The following is a 21,852-nucleotide window of genomic DNA, read 5'->3' as shown; positions in this document are numbered from 1 at the left end:
TATTTTTATCTGTCAGTTTCAAATGTGGACAATAAATAAGTAATGGTGGAATAGAAAGGGCATCATCTATAATCCTGCTAACAAAGGCAAGCAGTGTTATTTTAACACATCTACCCTTTTCTTACTGTATATTTTTTTTCTTTATACAAGTGAGATTATACAATTTTGCTATCATCATAAGATCCTCAAACCTAAAACGGAACTAGATGTCTTCTTTCCTAAACTATCTTTTCCTGGTATTATCTGGAGCAGCTCACGATCTATCCCCACTCATCAAACCAGGAACCTGGGAGTTGTTTTATCTCGTTCCTCACATCCATTCTCACCCTAAATCACAAGTTACACTTTCTAAATAGTTTTGGCTGTCTCTTCCTCTCTCTTCTATTACCACTTTTCCTGGTCATTGATTTTTCCCTGAATTCCTGCAATAATAGAGTCTGTCTCTAGCATTATCCCTCTCAAGTTCTGTGCAAATCTTACTTAGATGATATATTTAAAATGCATATCTGGCCATGTGATATTTCTGCGTAAAGCCCTTCAAACCCTTCAGTGGCCCTTCTTTGCCTTTAGGATAAATCCAAGCTCCCAAGCATGGCCTGTCTATCTCTCTGTGTGACTAGCACTCCCGCCTGCCTCTCCCTGTCCCCTGCTTTATGTCCCGCTCTCACTGACCTCCTAACCTACTCCCTGCCACTCTGATGTTTTCTTCCCTGTGCATCTCCTGCAGGCTTCCCTCCTTGAAATGCCTTTGTTCTCCCACACTTTCCACCTCATCGCAGCCTCCTCATTTATTGATAGGTCAGCAGTTACCTCCTCCTCAATACTTACTCTAACTCTTGTACTCTCCTATTCCCCAAACTGAGTTTCTCCGTGCAAATCTCTGCCATTACATTTCCTCCCATTCATTCATTCATGCATTCCATCAACTAACCAACAATATTTGTGTTAGGCAGAATTTTAAGTACTAGGATCTAGCAGATGATAAGGAAAAAAGTCCCTTCCTTAATGGAGCTTACATTCCAACAAAGAGAGATATTATATATATTTTTTATACAAGAAAATACATAGTAAATATACAAGAAAATACATAGTAAACAAGCAAAAATACAGTATGTCAGTAGGTGATAATTACTATGATGAAAAATAGAGGAAGAGGGATGGGATGTTTTGAGGTTGGAGCGGAGGTCGCTGTGTACAGACCACGGTCAGAGAAGGCCTTCCTGCTAATGTGCTTTGAGCAGAGACCTGGTGGACGTGAGAGAGGGAGGCGTGCTCACCTGTGAAGAAGCCTTGAGGAGGCGTATGCTCGGTATGTTCCAGGATCAGTAAGGAAGGCCCTGTGCTTAGAGCAGAACTGGTGAAGGGGAGTGGTAGGTGACGAGAGTGATCTCATGACAGACAGCTGTCTGTCATCATGAGCGATTGTAGGCTATTCTAAGGACTTGGGCTTTTACTGTGAGACCCGAAACTGTGGGGGCTTTCTGCAAAGAAATGACAGGATATGGCTGTGTGCTAAAAAGGTCACTGTGACGACGGGGTGAAGATAGAGTGGGATGGGGTAGTGCTGAGAAGGGGTGGAGGTGTGGAGACCAGTTGGGAGATTGTTGGAATGATCCAGAGAAAAGGTGACAGTGTCTTGGATTGACCAGAGTGGAGGTGGTGGTAAGTGATTGGATTTTGGATATATTTTGAGGGACAAACCAATAGGATTTATAAAGGATTGGCTAAGGGGTATAAGAGAAAAACAAAACAAAACAGGAGACACGGAAGACTTGGAGGTTTTCAGTCTGAACTACCGGAAGGACGGGATTGCTGTGAAGTGGGGAAGAGGGCTGGAGAGTTTTGGGTATAAGTTTAAGACACCTATCAGGCCTCCAGTTGGAGATACTGAGTACATAGTCAGAGGGATATGTCTGCAGGTCAGAGGAGACGTCTGAGCTGGAGATACAAATCTGAAAGCTGTCAGCACTTAGATTTCAAAGGTACGGAATGGGCTGAGAGAGAAGAGAAGAGGTGAGACGGCTGGGTCCTGGGGCTCTCCAGGCGTTAGAGGCCAAAGTGTTGCAGAGGGCGTCTGAGCAAAGGAAACTGAGAAGGCTCGTGAGGCAGTCGGAGAACCAGAGAGCAGAAGCAAGTGAAAACTGCATTTTATGGGGAGAGAATGATGACCTGCGTCCAGCGTTGCAGGTCCAACAAGATGAGGACGTTACGTTGTTAAGTCTTTGTTTGTGTATCTGTCTCCTTCAGTTGGCTGAGAACTCGCTGGGAGCAGGACCGTAGTTACTTACAGCTTTGAAATCAGGGAGATACGCGCATGCCGTTTACTGGCTGTTTTCCCTTAGGCTGGTTCTCTCGGTCCCTTCGCCTTTCAGTCTCGTCTGTAAAATGGGGAGGATGTAGTATCTTTTCCAGTGAGTCATCGTGACGAGCAAATGAAACCATCCAGATGAAGCACTAGCACAGTCCCGTTCATATAAACACAGGACAATTGTGATCATTATTAACTCCGTGCATCTGTAACAGGGCCCCTCCCTATTGAGCAACGTTCGTTGAGTGAGTGAATTGCCTTTTTGTTGGTTGGTTTGTGTTAATATTTCATTCCCGGCATTTCCATGTGTGTTGTGATGTACTAACAGGGCATTTTTCGGTTTTCTCTAGGGTCCAGTGCTGAGCCTTATAAAGTGGGTCCTGGAATAAGGGAGAAAGAGAAGTCCTCAGCACAGAGCTGGCACCATGGAGCTCCCCAACTATAGCCGGCAGCTGCTGCAGCAGCTCTACACGCTGTGCAAGGAGCAGCAGTTCTGTGACTGCACCATTTCCATTGGTTCCATTTATTTCAGGGCCCACAAACTCGTGCTGGCCGCTGCCAGCCTCCTGTTCAAAACCCTGCTGGACAACACAGATACCATCTCCATTGATGCGTCTGTGGTGAGCCCGGAGGAGTTTGCCCTCTTGTTAGAAATGATGTACACTGGCAAGCTCCCTGTGGGCAAGCACAACTTCTCCAAAATCATCTCTTTAGCCGACAGCCTGCAGATGTTTGATGTGGCTGTTAGCTGTAAAAATCTTCTCACCAGCCTTGTCAACTGCTCTGTTCAGGGTCAGGTGGTGAGGGATGTCTCCATGCCCCCCTCAGACGCATCCAGGAAGGAATCAGAGAAGCCGGAAGTGGAAATCCTGTCCTCAGAGGGTGCAGGAGAACTTCATTCTTCCCCGGAGGGTTCTACCCCTGCGGGGGCCCCCGTGAGAGCCGAAAACCAGGAAGTAGTCCACATGGGTGCACCAGAGATTAGCATGGACTCTTCCACCACCCAGGAGATTCAGGGGAACGCAGAGGTCCCCGTGGAGACCCCTCGTACCACTGAAGTTGGTTCTCCCTCCCCGGTTGTACAAGTCTTTAGTGAGGCGAAGGAGGCAAGCACAGAACCAGGTAATATTCACGTGAGGGTTGTTTTGTGATCTGTCCTCAATTCCTAGATTCGGTGATCTTTATGAATTTCTTTGTTTCATTGACAAATTCACGAAAGACCACTGGTAGATAGGATATCAAAATCCAATGCATTACTCCCAGTGGGATCTTCCTTTTTTTTTAAAGTGTCTGTTTGTGAGTGTTGGAAGTCTGAAGCTGAACGACAGAGCAGAAAAGCAGTATTGAAATAACAGTGTACCATTTTTGATACTTACCCAGGGGGAGATGGCACAGGGGAGGGAGCTGTCAGAGACATGGTTTCCCATTACTCATAACTGACATGCTAGATAGCCATTATAAGTGCAGTCTGTGACCTAAAGGTTAGCTTCAACTTTTAAAAATCACTTCAAGCAGTGAACCACTGATTTCGTATTTTGTTTTGTTTTACATGCAGAGTATGAGAGGAAACATTGCCAGCTGAATTTTCTTCTAGAAAATGAAAATATCTTCTCAGACGCACTCTTGGTTACCCAGGATATTTCTAAAAAACTAGAAGAATGTTCAGAAATTAAAGGTGCACAGAAGAAGGTAGGTACCATGAGTTTTGATTGCTAGCTTAGTGTCCTCAGGGTACCAGATCCGCTTCCCATATGGGGCGGAAATATGGAAATGCAAAATATACCAGAGTCTCAATTTTTTCAAACTTTAATTTTTTTCCCCCTGACATTTATTCTCTAAAGGGCAGCCATGCAAGAGTACTAGGCAAGATCCTTTCCAAACACAATTGTATTTTGATTTCCAGGGGAATCCCAGCTTACAACCAGTCTTGATCCAGGGTACTTAACTGATCATACCATTCCCTCGGATTTAATCAAGGATTAAACAAAACAAAAACAAATACTTAAAATGTGGTACAAAAAGGATGTAATAGAAACTTACATAGTAAATTGCATCCAGTGTTTGGGAACACAGCGGCCATTTGCAGACACCAAAACAATAATGGTGAACATTTATTGAACACTTACTGTGCTATGTTTGGTATATATGTTACCTCATTTAATCCTCACAAAAATCGTCGACGTGGATGCTGTTGCACTATTTTTCACCCTGTTTTAGGGATGAGAAAACTGTCTCAAAGAGGTGATGTATCTCGGCCAAGGTCTCAGAGCTTGTAAGGCTCTGAGCAAGAATTCAAACCTAAGCATTCTGACTTCGAGCTGTTCTCTTACACATTGAGTTAATACTGCCTCTCCACAGGATTTAAAATGATGTGTGTATGCCCCGTATGCAGAAACGTTTCGGAACTGACTGACAGAAAACTGCCACATGGTTATCACGCTCTATTTCTTAGCTGACATTGTTTTGTTTTTCCTTCAATACCTCAGTGAAATGCATGTTCACCTGTGGGCTCTCTCACTACCTAATTCCTCACGACCTTGCAAGACTAACTCCACGGCCACATCAGAATTCCCCTTGCCTCCTCTTGCTCCCAGCCCTGCCTCTGTTCTGAGAGGTGCGGGCAGAGTGAGAGGGCATTGCCTCCATTTAGGGAGGTCTCCGTTGTTGCTGCAGGCAATTTAGTTTTTGTTAGTTACTATTAAGCCAAGAAATAAACTCCTTCTAATAATTAAATATATCCCCGGTGCACAGCAAGTTACTTTTTCAAAAAACCAATTCAAGGTCAAGTATTTATTTTAACCATGGTTAATGGACAGTTGGCTAGTTGACTATAAATTGTTTTCTTGAGAGATAAGCTATTTACAAGATTGGGCTGATGCTTCTCTGAGGGGGGTCTAAGTTGTCAATCCCGGCACTCTTTGTACCAGTTGTGCTGAAGGACATTACGGTTTCACAGTTTTGCACTTGGATGTTCTCTTAACTATTCAGGCCTTGCTTTTTGTCACTAGTTTGTTACCTTGATAGCTGCAGGCACACCTCTTTAGTCTCTCGGTTAAGACTTCCTCTCCACTTAACTTCCGATCCAGAGGAGCAACTTCAGTCCTTAGATCAGCAATACTGAAATTACCAGTGACACCTCTGTAGTTGCTTCAACTGTGTCTATGCATGTTTTTTTTCCCAACACTGTGTCTGGCACATAACAGGTGCTCAAAAAGATTTACTGTCCATGGATTCATTTAACATTATTTTTCCTACCAATACTTGTCCTAATCTATTGATGGCAATAACATGAGAGGTACTTTGAAAGAACACTGAATCACTGTTGGTGATCATTATAGGCTTATGTTATTTCTTTCTCGGTTTTAGAGGTCAGAGTAAGAGCTCTACAAATCATTTGGTGGCTATATTTAAAACTGATTCTGTTATATTGCATAATAAATCTTTCCGCTACAGAAAGAAAAGGGGGAAAAGTACTTTAAGAACATAAGATTAAATTGAATAAAATACAGAGTTTGGGAGGTACTGCTTTGTACGTAGGCCCTGTACTTCTTCGTCTTTTCACTTTCTCTTAGACAGCTTTTTGAGGTGTGATTGACAGATAGTAAACTGTACATATTTAAAGTGTACAGTTTGATGCGGTTTGAAACCTGCAATCAAGATCGTGAACAATCTACCGCTTAAAAATTTCGTTGTTTCCCTTTGCAATCCCTCCCTCTCCTGCCCCTTCTACTCGTCTGTCCCCAGGTAACACGGATCAGCTTTTTGTCTCTGTAGATTAATTTACATTTTCTAGACTATTAAACAAAACGGAGTCATATGCTCTGTATTATTTTTGGTCAGGCTTCTTTCATTCAGCATAATTATTTTGAGGTCCATCCATGTGGTTGCATGTTCATTGTGTTAATTGGAGGTACAGTGTACCCACCTCTGCCATCCACCAGCATTGTGACCTTACCACTTAATCTCTGTAAGCCTTAATTTCCTATTTTGTAAAATGGGAATGTTATCACCTATAGTACAGAATCATTGCGCAGTGAGGATTATTTATATAAAACTCACACTAAAATGCCATGCACGTGAAAGTAGCTCAGCAGATGGCAACTGAGTTGCTAGTGATACATTAACACCGTAATTTTAGACTTAGTTGACTTTGAAGCCCCTTTTCACTTAATGCCTTTAATATCCCAGTACTGTGGTCATTTACTCCGACACATGAGATGGTTTACCGTTATTTCAGGCATAATTTGGAAGTCACGTTTTCAAAATGGTACCATTTCTCCCTTGGAAGTGGCTTCCTGAACTGCAGATGTAGTGTCTTATACAAAGCCATCGGTCTCTACAACAATGGTTCAGTGTATATAAAAGTCCCCGGGTGTGCTTCTTCAACTGTACACCTCCAGGCTACATTCCCAGAGAATGTGATTCTTAGATTGTGGTAGAACTTGGAAATCTCCATCTTTAACAGGTTCTCCATGGGCTGCTGTTTTGGTATCACTAAACCACATTTTGAGAGGCACTCTGGGAAAATCAATGGCTTACAAAATTCTTAGTGTATCACAGCAGATGTCACAGTGTCTGTGCTGACATCTCTCAAAGTTTTGAGGGGTCACTGACCCCATTTTTCCCAAGTGTTACTCTTTGCTAACCCCTTAATTCAGCAAATATTTACTGAAACGTGCCAGGTATGTGCCAGGCATTGAGCTGGTTGCTAAGAAAACAAACGTAAATAAGGCTGGATTCCTACCTTTATAGAAAGTCTTGACAGCAGAGAAATCCTGCCACCTGTGTAATTTTGGGGACAGTGTACCCAGAAGTCACCCAGCTACCGGAATCACCAAAAGCCTTCAGTGTTGGGTGTATTTAAGAACTGTTCATTTGGCACATCAATTCAGCTGTAACTGGAAAGGTTGTTGGGGTGGGTGTTTGTTTGTTGTTTTTCTGTTTATACATTTTTAGCTCCCAAAGAGCTTTGAATATTTTTTGCTATTGGTTGTTGTTATTTGGTTGATCAATCAAAACACAACTTGAGATAGCTTCACATTCAAAAGAATCTACCCTTAGATGTGTAGTTTTGAGAGTTGTTTTTAAGGCTTGTGAGTGATTTCTGGTTAAGATGGACCTGCTTGTTCCTTTTCTGAAAAACTAATACAGGTATGCAGCTGGCCTGGATTGAGTTTACGGAGGGTCCCATGAACCAGTGTCCTGATTATTTTATTTCCTGAGCTAAATGATGAAAGGTGGCAAAGCCATTCCCTGAGCAATGATTGCAGCAATATGAGAAGAGGCTGGGCTGCTTGAATTGTGTGAAACCAAAGCCAAAACTGATTAAGGAGAAGTCTCTTGGGTGCTGGGATGGGGACATGTCTTCTACCTGTCTTTTTCTCCGTGTAACATCCCCCACCCGTTAGAAAAAGCAGGTACTGACCTAAGAGGTTTTCTGGCCAAACTGAGTGAAATCTTGACTTAAAGGCAGACTCAGACTTTTTTTCAGTTTTTACACTAGAACTTTTATTGGTATTCTTTATGCCTAGCCATGTCCCTGCTTTTAATTAATTGTGTAAATAGCAAAGTGAGTCTCTATTTCACTAGAATAAGGAGATAACTTTTTCTACTATTGATTTCCTTGTTGTTTGATCCACTTTTCACCGAAAGTTCTAGAAAGACTCCTAACGCCGACGATGTCATAGCATTTTTTTCTTAAACAAGTCTCCTCTCCTATGTAAATCTAATGTTTCCAACTGTGTCACTGCTTTGGAGGTTTGTCAAGAAGGGCAGGTCTGTATGTTTTGTGGACTGCGTTTGCTGGCAGGATAGGCTAACCCTCTTGAGAATGAGTTAATAGGGTTCATTTTGCAGGTCTATGAGAGATGAAAATGGTTGTTTTTCTATTAATAAATCTCTTCTGTGTTAATTAAGTCTAAGATATACTGCCATAGATAGAAGGCCTAGTGGTTTTATGGCAAGAGAACTTCATTCAGTTAAACATTTATTAAGTGTCTACTGTGTACCAGTCTCTACAGTAATAGAGGAATGTTACAGATTGTCTAGATACTACTCACACAGGTGTTCAAAATGACGTTGATTCTAGTAAATCCAGTAGAATCCAGTGTAAATGGATTTGGTTACACTCAAAATCTGGGGCGTGAAACTGGGTGAAGGGGGTTCCAGGTCAGTGGAAAGAGCTCAGTGTTTCATCCCGGCTACTCTGCTTCCTCACCATGTGATCTTGGGCAGGTTACTCCACCTCTCTGACTCTCATTTAACGAGTCATAGTGATGCCTCCTAGGAGTGATGTGAGGGGTAAAGTGGATGGCTCGAATGCACCGGGCTGGGACGGTGCTGAGCTATTGAGGTCTGTATCGTTACTGCCAATGTCTGGCCCCCGGCATCGCGGGGAGGCATGAGTGCACAAGAATACAGTGTAGCCCAAACCCGAAGGCAGTACGCAAACAATTGAGAAAAATAAGTAAATTCAATTAAAAGACCTGAGTGTAGGGAAAGATGAAATGGCTTACCATATACAATAGAGGAAAAGGAAACTGTCCCATCTTTAAATATATTGACCTATTTTTTACTCATGGATAAAAGTGCTTTGATTTCACATGTGACTATGAATTGATACGAATTTGTTGCAGTACCTTTAAGAATCAAAAGAGTTCCAAATGTATAGATAAAAACCAAAACTCTGTTTTGGTTCATCTCTTAGAGTTCTGTTCCATAAGAGCAATCAGTGAGCCCCAGCCTGTAGCAATATGTGACACCCTTCTGTTTAGGCAGATTCACTGTTTCAGAAAAGGGCTCACTCCACTGTGGAGCCCCAGGCAGCAGAGGGGGCTGATGGAGTAACAGTTATGAATGCTGGCTCTGATACAGGTCCCCAGTAGGTTCTGGAAGAGAGAGCAGAGAGCAGGACCATCCAGGCAATAGGCTGCTCCCTCCTGGCCCTTTCATCAGCCCACCCTCGCTTCTCTTCCCAGATGGTTACCCTAGCGTCACTGCTGAGCAACGAAGTTAACAAATGTTTTAATTTCACTGCTGAGTAGTTCTGCAGAGGAGGAGACAGCAGAGAGGATAATGAGAAGCGCATCAGATGCCACCATTGAGGAAAGCTTCTCTTCCCCAGTGGTTCAAATGATAATGCCAGACAAATTAGATGCTGAGAAAGGTGGATTTGGGATACTCGGAGAGCTTTGGGTGAACAGAACTGGCCAAATACAGAATGAGATAGCCATCTGCTGTATCAGTTATAATGTGCAGAAGGAAGGAAGGAAAGGGAAAATAAAGAGGGAGAAGCATGTTTGCTAAGGGCATTAGCAATGAGGGAATGTATTAGTTATCTACTGCTGTGTAACAAATTACTCTCTAAAGTTTAGCAGCTTAAAAGAACGAGCATTTATTACCTCACGGTTTCTGTGGGTCAGGAATCTAGGCATAGCTTAGCTGAGTGCCTGGCTCGGCCTCTCACAGGGCTGCAGACCTCTCAAAACTCAACCGGGGCGGGGTGTTCTTTCTAAGCCAACTCACGTGACTGTTGGCAGGCTTCAGAAGATCCACTTCTAATCTTCACCGAGTGTTGGCCAGAGACATGCTTTTTGCCACCTGGGCCTCTCTGTAGGGCAGCTCACAACAAGGCAGCTTGCGTCCAGAGCAAAGAAAGAATGCACACGGCAAGATGTACACGGAAGTCTAGTAACCTAACCTCAGGTGTGGCGTCCAGTTTCTTTTGCCATATTATCCTCCTCAGTCATTAGGTTCAACCCAAGGGCGTGAGTACCTAGAGGCAGGGACAAGAGAGCCGTGTTGGAGGCTGCCTACCTCAGGTCCCTGCTGTGGTCAGGGAAAGGCATTCTAAAGAGATGGTAGGCCAGCTAACAAAAGCATGAAGGGTTGAATCAAGGGGATTAAGCGTTCAATTGATGTCTCTATCTCATTTATTATTTTTAAAATAGAGCTAAGTTCACAGTAGTTATGTATTCCAGGAAAATCTTAATGTGGATTACTAAACTGTGTTGTTTATCTAAGTTTACTCTGGGAGATGACAAAAAAAAACATAGGGACCTTTTTTAAAAAAAAGTTTAATTTGGCTTTATACAGCCATTCTGTGATGAGGAAACAAGCTAAAGCAAAACCAAGAAATACAAAGTCTAACTCATTTATAATTCCTATTTATTTGGGAGGAGGGGAGAAAGACAAAATCTCTAAAACAAAAATTTTAAAGATATAATTACCACCAGAATTTTAACTGTCCAGCTGAACTTTGTTTGCAAGTGTTGGTATTGATGCAATCATTTCATGGTGTGTGTGTGTATGTGTGTGTAAGTGTGTGTAAAACCTTAACTTTTTGCTCTCTAAAACTCATGAGAAAACTATTTTCTTTTATGGTATCAACAGTAAAAAGCATCAAAGGTAGGTTGTCGTTTTGCCAAGTAGAAATGTAAAGATAAATAAGACTATACAAATGAAATTAAGTTTTGGTCACCTGATTTTTTTCCAGATAAATTCATCATTGCTAAAATAGTTCTTACCATTTGTGTGAGAGATGCTCTATCAGACCAAAGGCAGAAATGCTAATTTTGTTTCATTTATCACTGGAGTTGTTGATGTTTCTTTTGTACTCCAGGTTTAGAAGAGTCAAGATGGTGAATTTGGCTTCAGACTTGTACTGAGACCTCTGGAGGATAAGGCATATCTAGCAGAAACTTTGTGGCTCTAGGTTAAATGCAGAGCTCAGGATTAGAGAGTTGTTTTTCAGGGTTATCTGCATAAAGCTGGTAGTAAAATCTAGATATGTGAGAGCTTTTCAAAAGGGAGAGAATAAAGAGAGAAGAAATAGAGTTGAGACCAGTCTTAGGTACTGCTTATGGTTATGGGTTTGGAAGAAGATCCAATGAGGAATGCTGAACAGGAGTGGTGCTTATCTAGACTGAAGTAGGATGGGGTTAGAGGACAATTGTTATGCAGAGGCAGTCTTAACGCCAGTGTCACGGAAAGGCGGGATCAAATTGTTGAGGGCCATACTTGGCAAATCCAAGGAGTATGGGCTTCTTGTGTCTGGCTGATCTCTTTTTCTGGGTACTTGTGTTCCACAGACCATCATGGAATGTCTTGAGGGTAAAGAAGGAGATTCAGCATTCCGGAGAATCCTGGAGAAAGTAAGAGATGGGAGCCTACATGTTCAGGCTGTTGTGTACCTGCTGAGGCTGTACCAAGATTCTAACCCTGCAGTAAAGACAGCGCTGTTAGGCAGAACGCCTGAAGGTGTGGAAGCAGTGCAGCCGAAAGGTAGGACAAAGCCCTGTCCTCCTGGGCCACTCAGTGTGATTCTGGGCAGATGCTGTAACGTTTGCCCCACCAATACACTTATTCAGTGGCTTAGATACTGATTTTCACATAAACTGTGCATGTAATTCCAGAAGCTGCATGTTAAATATAGACAAGCTAAATCTGAGTCTCCATTTCTATCCCCTAGTTAACTCAACTAGTCTGGCACCTTGAAGTTGGAGAATACCATAATGTTCTTCTGCCCTTCAAAAAGCCACACATCCAAATGTTTTGAGTGCCCAGGGTGAGCTGGTTCGCTGACAGCACTTTGAAAGGCTGAAGTCGCTCTCATTTGGGTTAGGTACAAAGCAGTGGCCTTGCCAACCAGAAGTTAACCTCTGGCTGGCTCTGCAGCTTTGTGTTTCGACAGATAAATGAAACATTTTTCCTTTCATAGAGTTTAAACAGAATAATAAAGTATTTTCCTCTCCTTTTAAAAAGAGAGATTCTGCATTTGGGTCCTCAGAATAGGCTAAGAGAATCACTTTATTATTCTGTTAGATCTCTCTTGACAAACCATGCTGTCATTTTCTTCAAATTGACTAGCTTCTCTGTGCATCTCTAACTCTTTCTCCCCCCAGGGAGCACAGAGGAGGGAAAGACCTTGTCTGTTCTGTTACTAGAACACAAAGAGGACCTGATCCAGTGTGTAACGCAGCTGAGACCTATTACGGAGTTCCTGGAAACAGCCAAGGAGGAATTCCTGACTGGCGCTGAGAAAAGGGTAACTGTGTCAAGTGTCTCTTTCTCCCTTCTGAATTCATATAGCACTTTTTTTTTTTTTACCTCTTTTGTGTTGCATAGCACTTTTTGCCTTGCAGTGTTTTATACATACAACATAGTAAGCACCTTGAAGTTCAGATTCTTGATTCAGGTGTCTGTTTTCCTTGCAATAACTTGCATATTGTAGTCATGCATTAAATGGTTAGATTCATGGATAGAGGGATATTCCTGCTCTGATTCAGTGAGTTTTTCTTATAAAATAGTTGTCCCAAGAGTTGAAGTGTCTAGGTACATTTGTAATTACTATGAGTCTTTTCCTCTTTACAGAAATGATACACTGTTTATCTGCAGAAAATTGAGAAAATAAGCAGAAAGAAAAAAGTTCAAATCTCCTACCATCTCATCACTCAGAAATGATCACGGCTAACATTTTAGAGCATGTATTCCCACTTTTTCTCATTTGAATCATCCTGGAATGGGGTTATACACTTTTTAACTTTATTTTTTTATTTAATATATTGTGGATACATTTCCATACCTACAATGTGGATTTTGGTAGCTATATTGTATTCTGTATAATGGACATACCATAATTCATTAATTCTCTATCATTGGGCATTTATTTGTTCCCAGTATTTTGCTATCATAAATGATGTTGCAGAGAACATCCTTGCACACAAATCTTTGTATACTTCTGAAATTATTTCCTTAGAATAATTTCTAAGAAGTGGGATTTTGAAATAGTATAAAATTTTTCAAGTGCTTGATATACTCATACATTGCCAAATTGCCCTTCAGAAGGTTATACCAATTTACTCTCCCACCAGCTAGCTACTAAAATCCTCATAAAACTGCTGGCATGACTTCTCAAGTCAACTAGATAACTGTGTTTGTTGGGGTTATTGATTTCAACTTTGTGCTAAAAATACTTTTATATCTGGAAGGAAAGAATAGGCACAGAGAACTTTTGTGGCATCAATTCTTAAAACTGTGGGAGGTGGCTTAAATGTGCAGGAGAGAAAACATTTAGAAACCACTGGTGTAATGGCTAAGCACTGGATTCTAGATTTTCTTTTTCTCAGTAATCTTGTATTGCTGTTTTTTTCATATAAAATGGGAATAATCTTTAATCTCAAAATTATATTTTGCAAATTAATTATATTTTTTAACATTTTAACTCCTTTGAACTTCTTAGAGAAAGAAAATACACAAAATAAGATTAAGATTAAACCCGTTTTCTCCTTAGACTTCAGATTAAGTGTGATTCCAGGCACTAAGTTAAAGTAGGTTGCTTATAGCTCTAAAGGTACCCAATTCCCTCAGTGATTTTATTCAATTACTCATTCAGACCTCTTCCTTATTAGCTGGATGGAATGTGTCCTTTGAACTGTTTTATTATCGTGGTAAAACATTTATATGTGTGTGTGTGTGTGTGTGTGTGTGTGTGTGTGTGTGTGTGTGTTTTAAATATATATACATATATATGGAGAGAGAGAGAGAGAGCGAGAGAGAGAGACCCAACTCAGCCTCATTCTCTGCACGAGGACAGACCACATTGTCATTTTCTTCTGTCACTTTCAGTTTACCTGACAGAAAGGGCTAATGCAGAAGAACTTAAATTAGCTCTAAGTCACAAAAATACTTCATAGGATTGGGGTTCCACCAGAGCTTCATTAAGCTACTTCTTCACGAAAATTGAAGCAAATTAATAAAGCAGGAGTCTAGAAAGTGAATGTTGATGGAACAGCCACAGTGTTTTGACGTCTTGTGGAATACGCACTCAGGCCTTTCGGAACGTCTTTCTGTTATGGGTGATGCTAATCAGTAGCATCATGGCCCTTATCTGTATGTATCTTGGATTCTATATGAAATGGTAAATAGGGATGTCTTCAGGAGTGGAAACATGCAAAGATAGTAATTACTATAGCTGCCGTTTATTCACTGCTCACCGTGTTCCAAGAAGTATGCTGAGGACCTTTTAAACATATAAATTCTACCCTCACAACAACTTTTTGAAGTCCTGGGTGTTACCCTAATTTTAAAGATGAAGAAACAGACACTGGAGGAGGTTAAGCAGCTCACCCAAAGACACAGCTGCATATGGCCAGTACTAGAAGCCAGATTTCTAAACAAAGCACATTCTCTTAACCAGTGTGCATACTGCTTCCTAATAATATCAGTAGCCATTATCATTTATTAACGATCACATATATCCTAGGAGTTACGCTTGGCTCTACATAGAGCAACTTCATTTTATGGAATCCTCATAAGAACTGTGCAAGAGGTGGTAGAGTTACCTTCTTTTACAGATGAAGAAGATAAAGTCCCAAGAAGTAAGTGACTTGCCCAAGCTCACACAGGCAATACATTTTAGAACTGGCATTCAAACCAGGCCTGTCTGGCTTTAAAACCCATTCCTACTCTTCACAGTATCTGGCTGCCTCATTACGTATCAGGTTAATTGCTTAGGAACTAAGAGATAGCACTGAAATCAGTATGGTTTTTAGAAACAAGCTCTGAAATTTTAAATGGTGATTCATTTAGTAGAAATCTCATACATATTAAACCTTAAAGCAAAAGAATGACTCCGTTCTGTACTGACCTTTGATTTATAGTATATACATTCCTTTCATAAAGATAATGTAGCTATTCCTTTCATATATACATAACACCAAATTGGCTCTGTAGCAAAATTCATTATTTTAAAACGGGAGTTAATGTGACAACGGCGTCCTCTGGCATGCTACCATGACTGAGCTGCTTGACTCCTTCTCCTGAGAGCTGGCACTTTCCCAAAGGAAAGCTCACAATTCAGTTACTATGAATCTGTAGATTACATGTATTGAAATAATCCTGCATTACCAGTTCCATAGAGCCATATCGTGCGTATTGATTCACACTCCATTAAGAAATAGTTCCATTGTAATAGGAAAATATCTGTAGAATAGCGGTCCCGTGTTTTATGTTTTCAACCTTTTCCTGGAGCCCTCTGCCCTGTTGACTTAGAACATCTTCTAGCACATCAAAGTTGTGAGATGACAACTGGGCTGATGTACGCAGCCACTGAGAATGAGAAGGATAGATAATAAGAATCCATCAGAAAAAGAATCCATAAATAGACTTTAAATCTATTATTTTGGAGGCCACAGACTAATGTATAAATGATCTGGGTATTCAAATTGCTATGCAAATAAAGTAAAAGGAAGTAAAATAATAGAATTGCTCTGAAATTGCCACTTGTTCCACTGTCATGTACTTTACTGAACAGAGATCGAAAAACACTAAGTATTAGCTAATTGCCAGCCTGTTTCTCAATCTTAGTGTCTGAACAAACTAAATCTAAAGAATGAAGTTAGATGTAAGCTACTTGCTCTGCCATATAAGCCTAAGGGTAAGAATATTTTCGCAAAACGCAAACTGTTTGGGGAAGCAAAGAATACACACAGACCTGCAATTGAGAAAGATGGATTTTCATAGAGCTATTTGGAGAATGTTTTGGATTTTTATTGAAACAGAATAAGGAAGAGACTACGAAAAAAGTAACACTAGAGACAAGCAGAGAAGGACCTGGAGCTAGGGCATCTAGTAATGCCATCTTGCTGGGTTTTTCAGTGGTGTGTCAGATACATTTAGAATTGCCGGTAACTGGTGTCTGGTTGATTGCTTGCCACCGCAGGTGATTCTGAATTGCTGTGAGGGGGGAACACCCAAGGAGACAATAGAAAATTGGTTGCACAAAATGTCTGAAGAGAAGACCCTGACTGCTGAGAGTCTGATAAAACTCCTTCAGGCTGTGAAGATGACATTCCCGAACTTGGGCCTTCTGCTGGAGAATTTGCAGAAACTAGCCACTTTGCCGAGCACCACAGGTATTCGTTAATTGTTGACTCTCTGGACTGGAACCACTCCTACAGAAAATTACAGCTTTAAACACCCTTTTCATTCCATCCATGCTGGGGGGTGTAAGATCATGTTAAGAAATGCCATTGCAGAACAAAAACTAGCTGTCACAAATCCATGATTCTCAGTATTTCTGGAGTTAAGATCTGAAATCTGAGAATTACTGTTCTCCATTAAGCTCCCACCTGATGGTCCAGTGGTGCAGGGTTTGTTAAAGTGTGGCTCCCCCCAGGCTGTCATGTGTCGCCTGTGAATGCCTACGGAGCAGATGGGCTCACAAGGCTCACCATTTTGACAAGTTACGTTGACAAATGTGAGCAGCAACAACTCAAACCTTGATTTCCCCATTCCCACTGGAGTGCTGTTTGGTTCCAGCGGTCCCCCAATTCACTACCCCTCGTGTCCGTTCCGTTTGGAGCAATGAGTCCATATCCCATTTGTTAGAAAAACACCACTTCTAGCCAGTTCTCCCCTACGCTCAAGCACATGAGACTAGATGGTTTTCAAAAAAAGTATATTTGAGAAATGGAAGAACTTTTTTCCTAGCTTATGAAAGTTGTGTATACTTATAGAAATCTAAACAGTTTAAAAAAATAAAGAAGACAACCTTAAAGCCTACCACTTGAGTATATCAGTAATCACACATTGACGTATTCTATCTGTCACATTATTTTTACAATGTTGAGGTATTCTACCATATTTTTTAATGTTCTAATTGTTTCCCATTTAACAGTATAACATAAATATTCTCCCCCATGTTTCAGAAACCTCCCTATGATCCTATTTTTTGAAGGCTACATGGTTTTCCATTATAAGGATGTATGTGACATATTACTCATGCCCACGTGTGGGGGCACATGTAGCATAATGGTTAAGACTGTCAAGACTCGTTTTGTTGCTCTGTTACTTAAGCTTTCTGAACCTCATTCTCTCCTATGTGAAATGAGGATAAGAATGGTACCTGTCACGGTCGTTTTTATGGCTACTGTGACATAACGCAGGCAAAACGTTGAGCACAGTGCCCAGCACATAACAGGCACTCAGTAAATATTACTTGTTATTATCTTCACCTTCATCATTGTCATTACCACAAGTTATACACCGACGGGTATCTTGGTACATAGATCTTTTTTGCCTTCAGATCGTTTCTTAAGATTAGATTCCTACAAGTGGAATTACTGGACCAAAGAGCAGAATACATTTTTAAATATCTGCAAAGCTAAGGAAAATTCCTGATGATGTTGATTCTTCTTTATTCTAAAACAAATACGACCTCTTAAAAGAGCACCTAGCAGATTGGCTCAAAGGGCATCTGAACAGGAGAGCCATGGGTCAGCTTCACTACCAGTCTTAACTCCTGCCTGCCGTATTTGGGATCACCACGTCGATGCTTTACCTCAGGCTTGAAGAATAACATCCTTCAGATCTGTACATCTGAATCGTTTACAAGGGCAGCCTTCCAAGTATGCCCCTGTCGAGCAATTGCTAGCAGCTGCCACCAGGTGCCAACTTTCAAAGGCTTATCCGTTCTGTGACCCTGCAGCACCAAGTGATTAAGTGTAGACCGAAGGAGATTTGAACACATGTGTATGAGGCCCCAAGCCAGGAGCCAAACTTTCTCTGCAGATGAGACGGAGCTCTTGTGCTGATATCTCTTCCTCTCTCATTTGTAGCTCCCCCCGGTCTTCTGTAGGAGAAGCCCTTTAGGAGGTTTTGTTCTGTTTAATGTTATTGTTTTGCTAATATCCTTACAGTCCAAGCAAGCCCTGAGGATTATGGGACTGAGTTATTAAGACGGTATCACGAAAACCTCTGTGAGATTTTCACAGACAACCAGATGTTACTAGAAATTATCCCATGCATGAAGAGGTTAGCCCCTGGAGAAAGAGAGGTAAGAGAGGGAGAAAAAGAGGGAGCGGGGAGGGTAAAATGAGACACAGGGGGGAAAAATGAATATGTGTGTATGTATGTATATATATATATATACACATATATATATAATTCTTTTAAATATGTTTATATTTTATATAAATATATACAAACAGCCATGTTGAGGAATGCTAAGGGGTCAGTAGAGAAGGAGCAATAGAAGATGATTCAATTTCGAAGGCACAAGTAGGATAGTTGTCATTTCTGCAGTACTAAGGAAAGGCATTCAAAGGGAAGAATGCCAAACTTTGTTAAATATAAAAATCTCTCAGGTGGAGAGAGGTGTAGGATGTTGAAAAACCCCTCCGCAGAAATATTAATACATCCCCTGTAACTCAGTGCTCAGACTTGCAGCTCTACAGCTGGGCCAGTGGCTAGAAAGTCCCTCACGTGTATGTTTGTGCTGTATCTTGAAGGTCATGGAGAAGCTTGTGAAACATGACTCTGGTTCAGGTGGTTTCAGTTCTTTGATGTCAGCTGTTCTAGAAAAGCAGACTCTCTCTGCAACAGCCCTTTGGCAACTGCTGCTGGTGATTCAGGAGGCCAAGACCTGCCCATTGAGCCTGCTCATGGAGGAAATACGAAGGGAGCCTGGTGCTGATGCTTTCTTCCGGGCAGGTAGGTTACCCGCCCACTGTCATAGCTTTGCCCCCACTAGAGATTATTGTCAGTCTTTCCAGAAAATAGAGTTCTCTTACAGTAGTCTTCCACAGCCCTACCGTTGCAAATAAGGCCTGGAAGTTTTGTTCTGGAATGCAAACCTTTTTAAATAAAATACACAGTAAGGATTCTAAGCTGATATGAATAATGATACGAGCGTTCTGAATACAGTGCTATTTGCCACTTGCCTCACTCTCACTGCCAGGTAGGAGACAGGCAAAGTGTCTCCTCATTTTGAAGAGCTGAAGTGAGAAGAGGTGAAGGGAGGAAATGGTGCTCAGGGTTTCACTAATGAATTTGCCATCCCCCTGTCTTTCAGTGACCAGCCCAGAAAATGCTGCCTTAGACACCATCCTGAGGCATCGCAAACTGATCCTAGAGGCCATCCAACACAGGCTTGAACTCAAGGGCTTTCCCTCAGAGGAAGAGCGCCGGGCAGAGACTGTGAAAGAGGTGTGGTGGGGATAAAAAAACGCTTCGTTTCAGAGAGTTTGACAGAGTTAATGCCTGCGACTGCCTCATTCCTAAGGGAGGAACCAACTTCTGTAGCGTGCCTACTGTGTGCTGAGCCCTCGACAGTTCATAACACTCTGCCCTTTTAATCCTCCCAACTGGAAGTGGCAGCCGATGTCGTCCACATTTTACAGATAAGAGAACTGAGGCTCTGAGGGGTCCGGTAACATTTCTGGGGTGCTCCAGCTGGTCAGAGATGAAGCCAGAATTTGAACACAGGTCCTGTGACTCAAACGTAGATTTATTCCATTTGTCTAGATCTTGGTAAACTCAATGGGAGCCATGATCTGTTCTCTCACATGTTTTAAGAAGCAACTTCTTTTAGAGGAAGGAAAGTAAAATGGTCTTAGTACATGCTCCATTCTGGCTTCTAGAAAGAGCCAAGATAAACATAGATAGAACAAAGCTTTTTCCCATATGGGGTAGCGAATAGTGCCAACTCATTTTCTGTAAGGCTTCTCACAGTGTGGCCGGGATCCCAGAAAAACCAGGTGGGGACTAGAGGAGAATTCATGAATGTCCAGTCCAGTGTCTCTTGAGTGGGGAAGAATTCTGAAGGAACATAAAATTAAGCTACAAATTCACCTGTAGTGCTTTTTGATCCAACTAGGCATGGAAGGGCTGGTTTCTAACTGTCCACACAGGTGACAGCCCCTCCTTGGTCTGACTCTCACATGGGAACAAGGTGGCACACATTTCTGTGGGCTTCAGAAGAAAGATTCGTCTGCTAGATTCTCTCCAGCTCTCCACATACTTCAGAGATGAGGCTTCTGCAGTTGATCAGTTTTAGCCTCACTAATTAGTCTCATGCCTGTCTCCAGGGACATCAGGTTTATTTAGATAGACTTGAAAAGAGCAAAAATAAAATATCTTCCAAAAGGAAAATTCCATTTGGCCATCTGTGGGTGGTTTAGCTTTATTTTCTCAGTGTACTGACTCTTTCTGCTGATAGCTCGAACATTCTGAAAGAGGACGGCTTTGAAATAATATTCTTGGCCTCTTTAAAGCCCCTATTTGAACCTTCTTTAAAAAGCAGAGTTTCTTTCTGAAAGCAAACTATGTTTAAAAGGGTACATCTAAGTATCTAAAAATGTAAAGCCACTGATCATGCAGAATTACTTCCAGATATTGAGGCAGTTATATGTTATGAAAAATTATTTTGATCTTCAAGACAGAAACACCAACACCCAAATCCTACAGGTTTCCAAGCTTTTAATATTAAGATGTAGAAAGTTCTTTGGGAGACTCCTGGTTTCTGAGGGTATTTCTCATAGAAAATGCTTAATGCTTTCTTGCACCTTCTTTATATTTGCACATTTATCTTCACATGTGCCCCCTTTTTTTTGTTGTAATTTCCCTATTCCTTGGAAAAGAGGGCTCTCTATTACATGTATCACAAGCGATGTAAACTTGTTATAGTTGGAGCAATGCCTTCCTGAAATTAGCTTTTTTTTTTAAGTTGAAAACCATGTAGAAAATCTGCTGATATTAACCACAAACCTTTGTCTCGTATTCGTTTAGATTCTGAGCATTTCCTCTGAGACAGCCGGCCCTGAAGCATCCCTGAGAGCAGTGCTGAGCAGAGCCATGGAAAAAGCCATCTCGGCCATGGATATGTGTCATCTCCTGTGCAGTGTGCACAGATCCTTCCCAGGCCTGCAGCCTGTCATGCAGGAGTTGGCATGCACTGGTAAGAAATGGGGGGGGAGGGGGAGAGTCCTATTCGGCCCCCAGAGTATTTCCTTAGTGGAGAGAAGAGGCAGCAGTTATATGAGAGTTCATCCATCGCTACCTTTTCTATTTATTTTATATGTTCTCCATCCTTAGAAAGTCATCGACGTAGATGTAAAATGATGCCCTGTGTTATTCGGAAAGTAAAGATGACAGTGACACTGCTTCAGAGTAGTATGAGGGTCTCAAGTAGTCTCCTCTCTCCTCTAAGAAGAAAAGTTAGAAAGCAAAGTAGAAACGGAGAGAATTCCCAGAGCCATGAGCTTTCTCTCCGTGCAGGTTTCCTTACTCAGGAAGACGGAGACAAGGAAAGGTGGGAGGTGAGTAACAAATTTCACCTTGAAGCCAACGACAAAGCGGATGAAAAGGCAGCGGAGCCAGCCGAAGAAAAGTGCCAGTCTGGAAAGCAGAACGATCAAGGAGAGACGAGTTCCTTGCCAAAACAACAAGAGAAAGACACTTCTGCCTCCCCAGACTCTGCCAAGAAGAGCTTCATCTGTAAGGCCTGTGACAAAAGCTTCCATTTCTACTGCCGTCTCAAGGTGCACATGAAGCGCTGCCGGGTGGCCAGGAGCAAACAGCTGCAGTGTAAGGAATGTAACGAGACCAAGGATTCTAAGAAAGAGCTGGAGAAACATCAGCTGGAGGCCCATGGTGCAGGTGGAGAGCCTGACGCCCCCAAGAAGAAAAAGAAGAGGCTTCCAGTGACATGTGACCTCTGTGGAAGAGAATTTGCTCATGCCTCAGGTACATTCAAGAAAGCAAAG

At 41.8% G+C, this 21,852-nt stretch overlaps 1 protein-coding gene across 4 annotated transcripts in view; it reads left to right on the top strand.

Annotated features, from left to right (window-relative positions):
- The window catches only part of ZBTB40 (zinc finger and BTB domain containing 40), a 69,671-nt gene that overhangs the window by 32,841 nt on the left and 14,978 nt on the right, over positions 1-21,852 (top strand). For 2 of the 4 annotated variants that reach the window (XM_081054877.1, XM_081054878.1), the window contains 10 exons: positions 2,659-3,430; positions 3,864-3,997; positions 11,398-11,590; positions 12,211-12,353; positions 16,029-16,221; positions 18,007-18,143; positions 18,598-18,799; positions 19,161-19,294; positions 20,876-21,044; positions 21,365-21,832. In XM_081054877.1, coding sequence (XP_080911003.1) covers positions 2,734-3,430; positions 3,864-3,997; positions 11,398-11,590; positions 12,211-12,353; positions 16,029-16,221; positions 18,007-18,143; positions 18,598-18,799; positions 19,161-19,294; positions 20,876-21,044; positions 21,365-21,832 — 2,470 coding nt within the window. In that variant the 5' untranslated portion in view covers positions 2,659-2,733. The remainder of the gene's footprint in view (positions 1-2,658; positions 3,431-3,863; positions 3,998-11,397; positions 11,591-12,210; positions 12,354-16,028; positions 16,222-18,006; positions 18,144-18,597; positions 18,800-19,160; positions 19,295-20,875; positions 21,045-21,364; positions 21,833-21,852) is intronic. The other 2 variants (XM_081054879.1, XM_081054880.1) reach the window with 2 other exon arrangements.

This window comes from Rhinolophus hipposideros (assembly GCF_964194185.1).
Source record: "Rhinolophus hipposideros genome assembly, chromosome: 8".
In the NCBI taxonomy this organism is placed as follows: domain Eukaryota; kingdom Metazoa; phylum Chordata; class Mammalia; order Chiroptera; family Rhinolophidae; genus Rhinolophus; species Rhinolophus hipposideros.
Note: the sequence above shows the minus strand (reverse complement) of the source record. Positions and strands in the feature narration are given on the sequence as shown.